Source organism: Dunckerocampus dactyliophorus, chromosome 11 (genome assembly GCF_027744805.1).
Source record: "Dunckerocampus dactyliophorus isolate RoL2022-P2 chromosome 11, RoL_Ddac_1.1, whole genome shotgun sequence".
NCBI lineage: Eukaryota > Metazoa > Chordata > Actinopteri > Syngnathiformes > Syngnathidae > Dunckerocampus > Dunckerocampus dactyliophorus.
This window is the reverse complement of record NC_072829.1, coordinates 31323603-31338255: the sequence shown is the minus strand read 5'-3', so window position 1 is coordinate 31338255 and position 14653 is coordinate 31323603. Positions and strand designations below refer to the sequence as shown.

Here is a 14653-nt window from a genome sequence, read left to right as displayed (position 1 = left end):
GTAGCTTTCAGCTCATTTCCATATGTAGTCATTAAAACGCACTTCATATTCATAGCCGCCACCTGACGTGCTCTCGTACTCAGTACACACTCATACACCTGGTATACACGCTGTGTATACACAACACAGCACACAACACAACAAACCTGCCTGAACCTGCTAAAAGCCTCTAGTTTATAAAATTCCTAAGATATAATGCAAGTTTATAAATGGCTTATGCTAAGTACGTATCGTACATACAATGCCCATGCTACAATGTACACTTTATAGAATGCATTAAAGTGCCTATGCTAAGAGCTAATTGTTTATAAGTACTAAATAGAGTACTCTGTTAACTTTGCAAATGTCAAATCAAGCACATTAAAACAACTTGCTAACATTAGTTTCACATAAGAAGCCTTTTGACTGCTATGGTTATTTCCACATTTCATCCAACTATTCATTTCTACAACAATAGAAAACCTGAAAGACTGTAGTAATGAACCAGCGATATCACTAGCATGAACTTCATTCTTACCTTCAAGCCAAGTCTGCCACTTTTCAAATGTCTGCTTTTGCCTGGACCCTTCAAGAACTCCGATCTTAAAGTTCTTTTGTGTTTCCCTTCCAGGATCCCAATGCTATTCCTAAAAATGGCCTCATCAGGAGCAACCTTGGTAACCTTAGCCACAGTCCTGCTAAGTGTGGCGCAGAGTTGGGGCATGGTGGGAAAACTAAAAGCCAGCCCCCCGCTGAGATTCACGCACCATCTCTACAACGTCACCATCAATGAGAACTCGCCCCCGCGCACCTACGTGGAGACGCCGGTGAAGATGGGCATCGAAATGGCAGATTTGCTGTGGCAGGTGAAATACGTGGTTGTCTCCGGGGATGATAATGACCTTTTCCAAGCCGAGGAAGTCAAAGTTGGGGATTTTTGTTTCCTGAGGCTCAAAACCCGAGGCAGCATCTCCACGCCGCTCAACAGGGAGGTCAGGGACATGTACACGCTGACTGTGGAGGCCACGGAAAGCACTTTTGACTTCCAGGCAAAGACTAAAGTGTTTGTCCAGGTTGTTGACACAAACGACCTCAAGCCTCTTTTCTACCCCGCTTCGTACAACGTGGCCGTCAGCGAAGACGCTCCGCTCCGGTCTAGCGTCGCCAGGGTTAGCGCGACGGACGGCGACATCGGAAGCAACGCCGACTTTTATTATTCCCTCACCGTCAGATCGCATCCGTTTGTCGTCGATCCTTTCAGCGGCACCATCAGCATCTTCAAGAAGCTCAACTACACCCGCATGCACAGATACGACCTCACGGTTTTAGCAGAGGACAGAACCAAGAAAATATCTGGGGTTCAGAAATTTGGTAATGTGGCCAAGGTTACTGTGAAAGTGCAAAAAGCTGCCATGGTGTCTCCAGTTATCAAGCCTCCCTCCGCGCCTTCAGTGTCCTCAGATGGCACAGTGAGTATCAGTGTCCACGTCCAGGCAGGACTTAAGCCCGTTGAATTGCTCAGCGTCGTTGGCGGTGATCCTCACCGGTACTTTGAGGTAATCCCTTTGGGATCACAGGGGAACCACTTCCAAGTGGTCTCCACCAAAAAGATTATCTGGTCACAAAGTCCCTTTGGACTCAATCTGTCCCTACAAGCCAAAGACAGAAGCTCTCCAAGTTTGCTCTCTCCCGTTACAAAGATTCACGTTCCGACCTTTCATTACAGCCCATTGGCGTTCTTAGAAGACACCTACATCGTCTCTCTCAGTGAGAGTTCTCCGCCCAAAACGTTTGTTGTGAAGGTTTCAGTTAATTGCAGCAACGTTACTTACAGCATCAAAATGAATCCAGACAGCTCTAAATTCAAGATCAATCCCAAAACTGGCATCGTTACAACCAGGGAAACGTTTGACTATGAGAGTCAGGCTCGCTATGAGTTTGATGTGGCGGCTAATGAAGGCGAGGCTCAGACTCACGTTGTGGTTGAGATCACCGATGAGAACGACAACAGCCCGGATTTTAAGCTAACCTCTTATCGCGCGACAGTGGATGAAAACAGCCCAGTCGGCAGCAGCGTTTTGAAAATAGAAGCCACCGACAAGGATAATGAGGGAAACGGTTTTGTCACGTATGCTATTGCCAATTCAGACCCCCTGCCTTTCATAATAGACCCATTCACCGGTGTTATCTCCACCTCGGAGCACTTGGACTATGAGCTGATGAAACGCTGGTACCACCTGAGAGTTTGGGCCTCAGACAGCGGTGAGCCCTTCAGCCGGGTCAGCGAATGCCCCGTGACGATTACCATAAACAACGTGAACGATAACATTCCTCTCTTCGAGAGGGTTGGCTGCAATATCACCATACCTCCGGACCTCGCTGTCGGTCACAGCATCGTTGAGCTGTCAGCTATTGATTTAGACGAGTTGCAGCAGCTCAGCTATGTCATCGAGTCCGGCAATGAGCTCCAGATGTTTGCTATTGATTCGGTGTCAGGAGAGGTCACCCTTAAGCAAGCCATCCCGCCAGGAGCAAACTCATTCAATTTGGGAGTCATGGCCTCAGACGGAGAGCATCACTCTGAGGCATCTGTTGTCAGGGTAACGGTTACCAGCAGAGGTGATGAGACAACAATTCACTGCCGGGAAACAGGCATTTTCAAACAGCTCAAAGATAAACTGATAGAGTCCATCAAGCCCATTTGGACTGACACTGAGGAAGACACCTTCTCAGGCACTCACATCACCAACAGTCACTCTCCCATGTTTGACCCCGGCCTTCCCAGCTCAATCGACCTTCCCGAGAACTACCCGCTGGGCTCCGCTGTAGTTCACTTCAAGGCATCAGACCACGACACAGGCTTTAATGGCATGCTTGTTTACGCCATCTCAAGTGGGAATGAGGAGGGCTGTTTCTCCATTGACACCTTCTCTGGTGACCTCCGGCTGCTGTGTCCGCTGGACAGGGAGGATAAGGTGTTCTACATTTTGAACATCACTGTGTTTGATTTGGGAACGCCGCAAACGTCCGCATGGAAGTTCCTTGCAGTGAACGTCCTTGATGTCAATGACAATCCTCCCATCTTTGAACAACCCAGACATGTGGTACGCATCCCTGAGAACACAGAGCTGGACTCAGTCATTTTTACAGCTCGAGCTACAGACCCGGATGCAGACGCGAGCGGGATTGTCAAATACACCCTCCTAACGTCTACTGACATGTTTCGGATCGACCAAGTGAGCGGCGAGGTGATGGTGACAGCTCATTTGGATCGAGAAACCTCCCCCAGACATGACCTCTGGATTGAAGCCAGGGATCAATCCAAGCTCGATCCCCCGATGTCCTCCACTCTTAACCTTGTGGTGGTGCTTCAGGATGTAAATGATAACCCGCCAACATTTGTACCAACGGTCTACAAAGTCAAAGTTCCCGAGGATGTACCGGTGGGCACCCTACTTGTTTGGGTGGAGAGTGTGGACTTGGATCTTGGCAGCGGCAGTCTGGTCACCTACAACCTAATGAACACAGAGAGCGGAATCTTCCATCTCGACCCCTCCACGGGTGCCTTGACCCTCGAGCGGGAGCTGGACTTTGAGAGGCGTCCCTCTTATAACCTCACAGTCCGGGCTGTGGACCACGGCCTTCCACAATCCCTCTCGTCATCGTGTTTTGTGGAGATTGAGGTTTTGGATGTGAACGAGAATCTCCACAAGCCAGTCTTCTCTGAGTTTGTGTACGAAACTGGAGTGGAGGAGGATGCGGCTGTGGGGACGTCAGTGCTTACCGTGATGGCCTCGGACAAAGACCTGGGTCGAGATGGAGTCATCAGGTACCGCATCCATGACGGCTCTGGCCTGGGAATGCTCAGCATTGATGAAGAAACAGGTAAGAAATTGACAGACCCTTATGTGGCGTACAAGTGAAGAAGTATTAATAGTATAAAAAAATGTGGCGGACGGGTACGGTGATGCTAGAGTCTTACTACGTCCAATGTATGTCCGCTTACTTCATACAACTTCCTGTCTATACTCTCTTTCTTTTCTTCTCCCCTTCTGCTCTGAACACCTCTTGTTGATGCTGATCTTTCTTTTGGAAGAAGTGTAAGCTACACAAAAACAAAGCAAAGAGTTAATCCTTTGATGCTCGCTGAACTCAATGGTTTTTGAACCTCGATACAGAAAAGTGGTGAATGTTGAACAAAAACAGTTTATTGATGGAAAGGCAAAAACACGTAAGGCTGAAGGAAGGAAAAACTATCTAGAAACATAAAAATAATGAAGTCAAGAGTAGCCAAATGAGCTTTTGAGCTTTCGTTTGGAAGCAATAATTGCTTTGCAGCAACAAGGCGGTCCAGGAAGACTCCACAGGAAACAACAAAACTTACCCATAACAAAAGTCTAAACAGACAAAGGGATGATAGCTGGTGCAGCCGTGTTGCTGTATGTTGGCAAGCCTCAATCCCTGGCACCTTAAATTTAGAGTCACACTGGATTTTGAGCTGACAGCCTGGGCTTTTAGCTTGATAGCAAGTGCTCTCACACCCTAAGAGTAGAGCCACTGCAAGGAGAGGAGCCAGTTGAGGTGGCTCCGGCATCTAGTCAAGATTCAAGAGATTCAAGAGAGTTTTATTGTCATGTGCATAGTAAAACAGCAGTTATACTATGCAATGAAAATCTTATTCTGTTCATTCTCCCAAGAAAAGAAAGAAAACACAAGAAAGAATAAGAACATAAGAAACATACAGTAAATACCAATAAATTAAGCAACAACAACAGAAGAGAGATTAATACAAATAAATAATACAAATAAATAAATAAAACAAATAAATGAATAAATAAATAAATAAAGTGCTATGAGTGTGTGTGTGTGTGTTGCGTGCGGCATGTGTGAGTGCTTCGTTGAGAAGCCTGATGGCCTGTGGGTAAAAGCTGTTTGCCAGCCTTGTGGTCCTGGACTTCAAACTCCTGTAGCGTCTGCCTGACGGTAGGAGTGTGAATAATGAGTGTTGTGGATGTGTGCTGTCCTTGATGAGGTTGTGTGTTCTTCGTAGGACTCTAGTTTTATAAATGTCTTGCAGTGAGGGGAGGGCTGCCCCAACAATGTTCTGTGAGGTCTTGATCACCCGCTGGAGTGCCTTCCTATCACGTGTTGTACAGTTACCGTACCAAACAGTGATGGAGGCGGTAAGGACACTTTCCATAGTGCATCTGTAGAAGCAACTCAGGATTGTGGTGGGCATGCCAAATTTCCTCAGTCTTCTTAGGAAGTACAGTCTCCTTTGGGACTTCTTCCGAATTTGTTGGGTGTTGTGAGACCAGGTGAGGTCCTCGCTGATGTGTGTGCCAAGGAACTTGAAGGTGTTCACCCTCTCCACCTCAGTCTCATCAATAAACAGGGGTTCATGCGGCTCCTTTTCCCTTGTTCATGGGTCGATGATCATCTCTTTAGTCTTATCTGTATTGAGAAGGAGATTGTTCTCATGACACCAAGCTATGAGGTCCGCCACCTCTCTTCTGTATAATGTTTCAACACCACCAGTGATCAGGCCGATGACTGTAGTGTCATCCGCAAATTTAATGATGCTGGTGTTGTTCTGGGAGGCCACGCAATCGTAGGTGAAGAGCGCGTAGAGGAGCGGACTCAGCACACACCCCTGTGGGGTCCCACTGCTCACAATTCTTGAGCTGGATGTGCGATTGTGGACTCTGACTGACTGGGGCCTGCCTGTTAGAAAGTTAAACACCCAGTTACAGAGGGAGGGTGACAGGCCAAGTCTGATGAGCTTATTTGTGAGTTTGTGGGGGCTGACTGTATTAAAAGCAGAGCTATAGTCTATAAATAGCATTCTGACATATGTGTCCTGGCCCTGTAGGTGAGAAAGGGCTGTGTGGATGGCAGTGTTGACTGCATCATCCCTGGACCGGTTCTGGCGATATACAAACTGTAGAGCAGGGGTCACCAACGTGGTGCCCGCGGGCACCAGGTGGCCCCCCACGACCACATGAGGTGCCCGCAAGCCTGCTTTTCATTCAGGTTTTCAGTTAATAATGAAAGAACAGTAGAAAGAAATGCATTTTGAAATACAAAATGTGAGTTGTGGACACCAGCATTTTGTTCATGTTCTGGTAAAACAAGCATATTTGCTTTGTTTGGGTTTAAAATAAGCTCTGAAAATAAATGTTACAAAAATGAGTAGCTCTTGGCCATTTTCATTTTGTAAAAGTAGCTCTCACAAGGAAAAACCTTGGTGACCCCTGCTGTAGAGGGTCCACAGTTGCCACCGGGAAGCTCTTTTTGATGTGGGTCATGACTATTCTTTCAAAGCACTTCATTACAATAGGAGTGAGTGCTATAGGGCGATAGTCATTCAAGCAGGTCACGTTGCTCTTCTTGGGTACGGGCACTATGGTGGTGGACTTAAAGCAGGTCGGTACAGAGGCTTGTGCAAGCGACAGGTTAAATATGTCAGCAAGCACATCAGCTAGCTCTGATGAGCAAACCCGAAGTGCACGTCCTGAGATGTTGTCTGGGCTGCTCCCGGATGCCTCCGTGGCTGGAGGGATTATGTCTCACAGCTGGCCTGGGAACGCCTTGGGGTCCTCCCGGTGCAACTGGAGGACGTGGCTGGGGACTGGAAAGTCTGGACTTTCCTACTGAGACTGCTGCCCCCGCGACCCAGCCCCAGATAAGTGGTAGAAAATGGACGCATGGCTCTCAACTCTCCTTCAGCAGATGTTAGTTTGAGTCCAGGGCGGGACTCGGAGCTGCCCGAATCCGGCGGGTTACAGAAGGTCGTAGCAAACAAAAATGAGACATGGAAGTCGTGGCAAAGAATAGAGAACTCAGGTCTACATGGAGGAACCATGAAGGATGATCTGGTGTCTTCCCGTTGTGGAGGCAGGACTTATGAATTATGTTAATTGCCGATCGTTTCCTTTTGCCTGGCTGCGCCGCCCCCAGTCACTGGACTAGACTGCCTGAATGAAACTGAGGGCAGAGACAGGAAATTGACCAAAGTTAGAGCACAACACTCAACTTCCTCACTACACACGCACTACCTCATCATACTCACTAATAATACAAGATAGCAACGCTGCATAGCAGGTGCATTTTTATTCTATTCTAAAGGACAATGCGCGCCTGATGTGGGTTCTTCTGACACGGCCTTGCTTACACAACAGGACATTCCCTTGGGCTTGGACAAGGTGGTTTGTCTATTATTCCATCAGCATATCTTTCACAGAGGAGGCCCCCGTGACCCCTCAACAAATGATGGCACATTCCATTAGCCTGCTGCTGCACTTATGCCTCAGATAAAATCAGGCTAAATTGAGTTCTCTGTCAAACAGGAATTGTGTTGGGAAAAAAGCCTCAGGATATCAAAACGCCTCAGCAGGAATATCGTGTAGAAAATGGACTGATTGTCCTATTTTTTAAGATGGAACTTACAGTATACATGTGGGCACCCACTCCCCACTTCATTGTTTCTCTAAAAGAAATCAGAAATCTAACAATGCTTAATTAATGCTTAATTAGTATGCTATGAACAATCAGCACAAACTCCACCCCCTTTGTGTCCCACAGGAGTGATCCGAACGTCTCAGGTGCTGGATCGGGAGAAAGTGCCTCGCTTCTGGCTTTCTGTCCACGTCACAGACCTGGGAACCGAACCTCTGTCCTCGTGGACGCATGTCTACTTGGACGTCCTGGACGTCAACGATAATGCTCCGGAGCTTTCCCAGCCGGTGTACTTTGCGTCCGTCCGGGAGAATGTGGGCACGGTCAAGTCTGTCATCCAGGTGTTGGCCACTGACGTGGATGCATCCTCTGAGGAGAAGCTTTCCTTCCAGATGCCGGAATCTCATCAGACGTACTTTGGCATCAATGCCAAAACAGGTAAATAGCAAGTAGAGATGACTCAAAGTTGCATATGGGAAGTACCCACAGTGGAACCCGCTTATGTCGACAACCTGTCTATGTGGACCAACTCCTCAAGTCCTTGTCCAACATGTTGTTTTTAGCACTAAAAAGTGGTCGACGTCAGCCTACATGGTCAACCTCTTTTGTCAACATAACACGTGAGAGCCAAAGGGGGAGCTGGTAGCACTTGGTCAAGGTCAATATTAATAAAAAATCAAATCTAATATTTCTCAATTTTATTAACAAAGATTTATCAATAAAAACTATTTCTTATAAATACATGAAATATCAATTAAATCAAATATTGATAAATATAATATAATATACAGTAAATAGATACAATATAATAATAATCGGCTAATGAGTGGTTAGCATGTTGGCCACGCAGTCTGGAGATGGAAAGACCTGGATTGGATTCTCCGTTGGGCATTTCTGTGTGGAGTTTGTATGTTCTCCCTGTGTGTGTGTGGGTTTTCTGGGTACTCCGGTTTCCTCCCACATTCCAAAAACATGCATGTTAGCTTCATTGGAGACTCTAAATTGTCCATAGGTATGAATGTGAGTGTTTGTCTATATGTGCCCTGCCATTGGCTGGACACCAGTCCATGGTGTACCCCTCCTGTTGCCCGAAGTCAGCTGAGATAGGCTCCAGCATACCCCCCTGACCCTAATGAGGAGAAGCGGTATAGAAAATGGATGGATGGATAATAATAATGAAATATTGGTAAATACTATTTTCTAGAAATACATAATATAAACTGGTAAATAATCCATTCCAACAACCTTTTTCTACACCGCTTGTCCTCACAAATATCAATAAATATTAATAAAATATTGAAAAATAATTATTTTTTCATAGATAAAAATATAAAATATACATAATATCAATACCAAAATATACATAAATACGATACGTCTGTGTAGGCTCTCAGTCGTACAGGAGTTGTCCATCGAGGGAAAGGCTTCTTGAGACGTCATCTGTACTTCTGTGAAGAAGGTGTCGGACGTTTCGCTCCTCATCCAAAGAGCTTCGTCAGCGAACTAACAAGTGCTGGTAGCTTAGGCCTTAAATACAGTAAGAGTGGGCGGAATTGGTGTGCCAACACCCTCCTACTATTGGTTCCTTACACTAAGCCTGGGCGGAGTAGTGGTATAATCCTATCCTGTTATTAACACCTCCGATAAAAGGGAAGTGTCGCTCCCTGAATTGGGTATGAACGACTCTGATACTGGCTCGTTAGCATCTATTGTTCTGGCTCGCCCTGGCTTCACCTCATTTGCAAGACTAAGAGCTGTGGGTTTTGGTCTCAGTAACCTGCTGAACACAGGGTCCAAATTAAACCTCAAACCACCATTCCGATTCAATGATGGGTTCTGTTGTTTGACAAAAATAGCTTCTTTTACTCCTCTTTCAAACCATCTGTTTTCTTTGGCCAAAACCATCTGTTTTCTTTGGCCAAAACCATCTGTTTTCTTTGGCCAAAACAGATGGTTTGAAAGAAGAGTAAAGGAAGCTATTTTTGTCAAACAACAGAACCCATCATTAAATCGGAATGGTGGTTTGAGGTTTAATTTGGACCCTGTGTTCAGCAGGTTACTGAGACCAAAACCCACAGCTCTTAGTCTTGCAAATGAGGTGAAGCCAGGGCGAGCCAGAACAATAGATGCTAACGAGCCAGTATCAGAGTCGTTCATACCCAATTCAGGGAGCGACACTTCCCTTTTATCGGGGGTGTTAATAGCAGGATAGGATTATACCACTACTCCGCCCAGGCTTAGTGTAAGGAACCAATAGTAGGAGGGTGTTGGCACACCAATTCCACCCACTCTTACTGTATTTAAGGCCTAAGCTACCAGCACTTGTTAGTTCGCTGACGAAGCTCTTTGGATGAGGAGCGAAACGTCCGACACCTTCTTCACAGAAGTACAGATGACGTCTCAAGAAGCCTTTTCCCCCATAAATACGATACATAAATACGATACATTATAATAATAATAATGAAATATTGACAAATACTATATTTTATAAACACATCAAATATAAATAATCAAATACAATATAATAATAATAATAATTACAGTACATATTACATACAGACATTACATACAGACAAATAAATACTATTTTTTATAATACATTAAATATAAATAATGCATCCATTTTTTATACCGCTTGTCCTTGCAAGTATAAACAAATGAAATATAATAATAATAACAATGAAATATTTATGAACAAGTATACATTTTTTATAAGTGCATGAAATATAAATAAATCAATAATAATAATAATAATAAATAATATCAACTTAATACAATATTTATAAATGTTTTTTTAGATTTTTTGTCACGAGGAGAAAGATTGCAGTCAAGACATGCAACAAAATGAGCACAGCACAGCAGCTGCTAGATAAGAGAAGAAAATATAATATGAAAACACAACAAAATAAATACAAATATGCACAAACGGAGGAAAATCTTTTAGAATCAGTCATTTTCCTTATGTCCTTGCGTAAAATGCGCCAGCGATGGCTGGTTTAGCTTTTGACAACTTCAGGGGGGGTTCCACTCTACTTGCAGCAGCACCGGCAGCGCTCCCTTGCCTGCGTGTAAAATGTCTTTCTGGTATGCAATAAAAATCTATGCAACAAGGTGAATTTCCCCTGGGATCAAGCAAATAGTAACATTTATGTGTCTCGTTATACAAGCCAGCCCGTGGGCCGCTTTAACGACGTAACACTAAAACAAACCATACCCAAGTCTCCCGACGCTGCGCAGGTAATGTTCATGTACGGCTGGCAGATGACTTGTGAAACCCTGCGAGGCGTTTGAGAGGACAGCATAGCCAAGCCACGACACGTCAGCAGTGTTAGCAGGCTAGCATGCAGGCAGACAAATAAAGTCACGAGATGTTCGCACCGGAATGTGCTTTGCATGAGTGTCACACACCGACGTCAAGCACCTGCCGTGGACCCGGGACACGAGGATGGGCTCTCAAACCTTGTCTTGTTTCTGATAGAATAGACAACCTTTTTAAAACGCCACATAACATGTCTTCCAGGGTGGGGGAGGGGAGCTACTGTATGATATTTTTATATAAGCATAGAAAAAATATGCATGTGGTTGCCTTTTTGTTTGCTACACTCAGCTGCACTACAGCCCAGCGTCCAGTTAGCACATTGGATCCAAAGCAGAGTGGGGGTTTGAAGCTTGTGTGATGGCGAAGGCCAGACAAGCAAACTTTCTATGACACAAGAAATAATGGAAACTAAACTCAAATTAGCAACGTCATCATTTATGACACTGGCGTTTATTTCATTGTAGAAAATAAAATACACGGGAAAAAATGGAAATGATTTGAAATTTGAAAAAAAATGATTTTTTTTCTCCATTTGTTTTTGTGTTTTGTCGTGTTTGTGGCTTTTTTGCAGCGTGAATGACGGGACGTTCACACCCCCTTGTTATTTCTGTATCTGATTTGATGGTGCTGTAGTCGATGCCGTGCAGTGACTCCCACATCTTTGTGCATGTAAAGTAGTTTCCGTGCATCTTAGTCCCAAAAAAGGTCCAGTTCAATTTGGTCTTGAAATTCTAACCTTTGTAGCATGCACCAACGCCAAGCAACCACGAGAGCTTAAAGTGCTCCTGAGAAATCACCTGACAAACAGTAAAATAAGACAAATAATTGCACGGGGGTTCAAGTGGTGTCTGCAAGTCTGAGCAGAGGAAGGTGTGCCGCTGAACCAAACATAAAAGACAACATTCCTTGCAAATGTCTCGACTGGCCGCCTGCGCCGCTAACAGACAAACCAACATGGCAAGAAAAAGGCCAAACTGCAGCCCCCCCCTTGCTGCTGCATGCTGTCGTTGGAGCGCACGTGAGAGCGCACTTTGAACTTTTAGCCAAATGAGCGCAACATGAGCTGCGAGGGTCTCTGCGTGTCGCTGCAAGCGCTGATTATCTCCACATAGCTCGGCTGTTTGTCCACACCCTCGGGCCAGCACACATGGGGGGCATGCAGGACGGGGGTGTTAAAAGCACAGTGAAAACCATATACTGGGGTATGCTGGCATACGCTGGCATACGCTGGCATAAAGCATATCCTTGACCAAACGTCAGCAGCGTCTCTTCCAGGTGCAAACCTTTCAGTGACGTAACCGAGCCAACACGACCGTCCTCGTCTCCACCGCTGACCTTCAGCTCCCAAAACCTTCAAGCCTCGACAGCCCCGAGATGAGTCCAGGCAAAAGATACAAAATCTTTCACTTCTGACACAAGCAGTAAATGTTTCATTTGTGCCACCCGCTGCACAAGAATCCCAATTCTACTTGTCGTTTATGCGACACCCCCAGATTATGATGGACGTCCCTACGTGCTTAATCTGGAAACACAAAACAGTTCTTCACTTTGGCGCATTTTGTCTTCTTTCTCGTCTGTACTACTGCTGCTAACAACACACACCAGAACTGGAAGTAATGAATCCCCCCGGGAAGTCACGCAAACACAAGTCACCTGTTCCAAAATATTTCTTTTTAAAATGAAAAAGTACACACAGACACGCACACACCAAGATTAGTGTGTGCTTTATTGGTGTTGCAAGGTAACAGTATGACTTGCATGGCATGGAAGGATTGTTTGACTCTTGTCCACATTTGTAGTTTTAACACACATTTGCTGCACAACCCCCATATTTGATTTGATTCATACCCCCCCACTAACCTCGTGCACCTCAACCCAGGCTGAGGTGAGTATAAAGAAGACGCTTGGCGTTGTGATAGAAGCGCAGGGTGTGTGTTGATCCAGCGTGCTAACAATAAGTGCTAACATCCTAATGAAGGATAATAGTGCTTTTATGGGCTTTCCACCTTCCAGTTTCACTCTTTAATGACCACGTGACGAAGGACGGATGCTGAAAGTCATTTCACACGTAGAAACACCCGGACACCCTGTTGGTAAACAAACCATAAGGCTCATCTCATTCGTTTCATCCCACGGGAGGCGTGGCCACGAATGAGTGACGAAGGACGCATGCATTCGTTTCATCCCACGGGAGGCGTGGCCACGAATGAGTGACGAAGGACGCATGCATTCGTTTCACCCCACGGGAGGCGTGGCCACGAATGAGCTGTTTTGCCACCAAGCAGGTGAAGAATGATGATGGATTAGATTTTATGTCGAGCTTTTCAAGGCATCCAAAGTGAAGTGAAGCCATTGTTCATTCACTCCACTGGTGGGGGCTTCTACATCCGTAGCCGCAGCTGCCCTGGGGTGGTCTGACGGAAACATGGCTGCCGATTGGCGACCACCAGCAAACATTCAGATGCCAGCGTGGGCAGCACTGGGGGCAAGGTGGGGGAAGTGTCTTGCCCAGAGACACGACCACAGTGACCGGGTGGATTGAAACACCCCCCCCCCCCCCCCCCTCCCAAAAGGATCCAATTTGTCATGGCCTTGCACAATAGAAATCATCCTCCATAAAGGACTGGACATAATCCACAAAGTAAGAGAAATTGTAGTCAAACACCAGAATAGAAGCGATGAGATAAGCAAACGTGTCATGGCAGGAGGGGCGTAGGGATGGGGCAACATGTGGAACAAAAAGGTCCCGCCACACCAGACAAATGTGTTTACCTTCATGAGGCGTTCAATGGCCCAGTGAAAGCAGGCGCTGACTTGAGGCTGATTCCCGCGTCTGCGCTAATAACAAAAACACACTTTCTAATGTGCCCCACCTGTCCTCATGACAAGGGGGGATTTGTTTGCTTTGCTGAAAAAGAGCCTGACAGGAATCACCCCCACTACCCCACACGCACACACACACCAAGATTTGTGTCTTCCAATCGGATCGGCTTTATTGGTGTTGAACGATTACGCTGGGATAAAAAGACGTTTATTATTGGGGGTGTCAACACGCCATCACGTGTTCATTGATCTTTTTCATTCCTTTCTATGTTAACTGAAAAACATGCTAACCAGGGCGCATGCTAACCAAGGGTCCACTGTATGTTAAGGTAATCAATACCAAAATAGTAACTGGTATTGGTATTAAAAAAAAAAAGCCACAAAAGTCACCAGTATCTGTATCGAATAAATGCAAAAAGAAATGCAAAAAAAGTCATATCGGTATCGAAAAAATGCCAAAAAGTGTCATCATTATTGCTATTGGGAAAAAATGCCAATGTCTGGATTGAAAAAATATGCCAATAAAGTCATTGGCACAGTAAAAAATGCCAAAGTAATCGGTTTTAAAAAAAGGCCAAATAAGTAATTGTTATTAAAACAATAAATGGTATTGGCACTAAAAAAATGCCAACTAAGTAACTGGTATCATCATATGCCAAACAAGTCATCAGTATTGGCATAAAGAAATGGTAAAAAACTAATCGGTATCCTCAAAAGAAAGTTGTTAGCAAAGAATGCTAACCGAGGCGTATGCTAACCACGGTTCCGCTCTGTGTTGATGAGCTTATTTTAAGATAAGTTAAGACTAGTGCAGGACCAGTACAGTGGAACCTGTATGATCCACTTTCTTCCGGGCAAAGTTGTGTGTAGTATTTCACCTTCTGGTTCGTTGAATCTTGTGATGCTAATAAAGATGCTAGCATTACTTGTTGATTCAAGCACCTGGGATCACACAGCAACACCAAACGTGAGCTAAGACGACGTGATCCTGTGAGGCACAGACGCTTTTCAACTGATTGATGAGCAGAAGCGTCCAAGAAAGACGTGGGGGTGCTGGTCCTTCAGACGCTGTCA

General features: G+C 45.3%; 1 protein-coding gene across 3 annotated transcripts in view; it reads left to right on the top strand.

The window, feature by feature from the left end:
- fat2 (FAT atypical cadherin 2) overlaps window positions 1–14653 on the top strand; it is a 117469-nt gene that overhangs the window by 15320 nt on the left and 87496 nt on the right. For all 3 annotated transcript variants that reach the window (XM_054793106.1, XM_054793105.1, XM_054793107.1), the window contains exons 2-3: window positions 611–3864; window positions 7564–7875. In XM_054793106.1, the coding sequence (XP_054649081.1) occupies window positions 611–3864; window positions 7564–7875 (3566 nt within the window). The remainder of the gene's footprint in view (window positions 1–610; window positions 3865–7563; window positions 7876–14653) is intronic.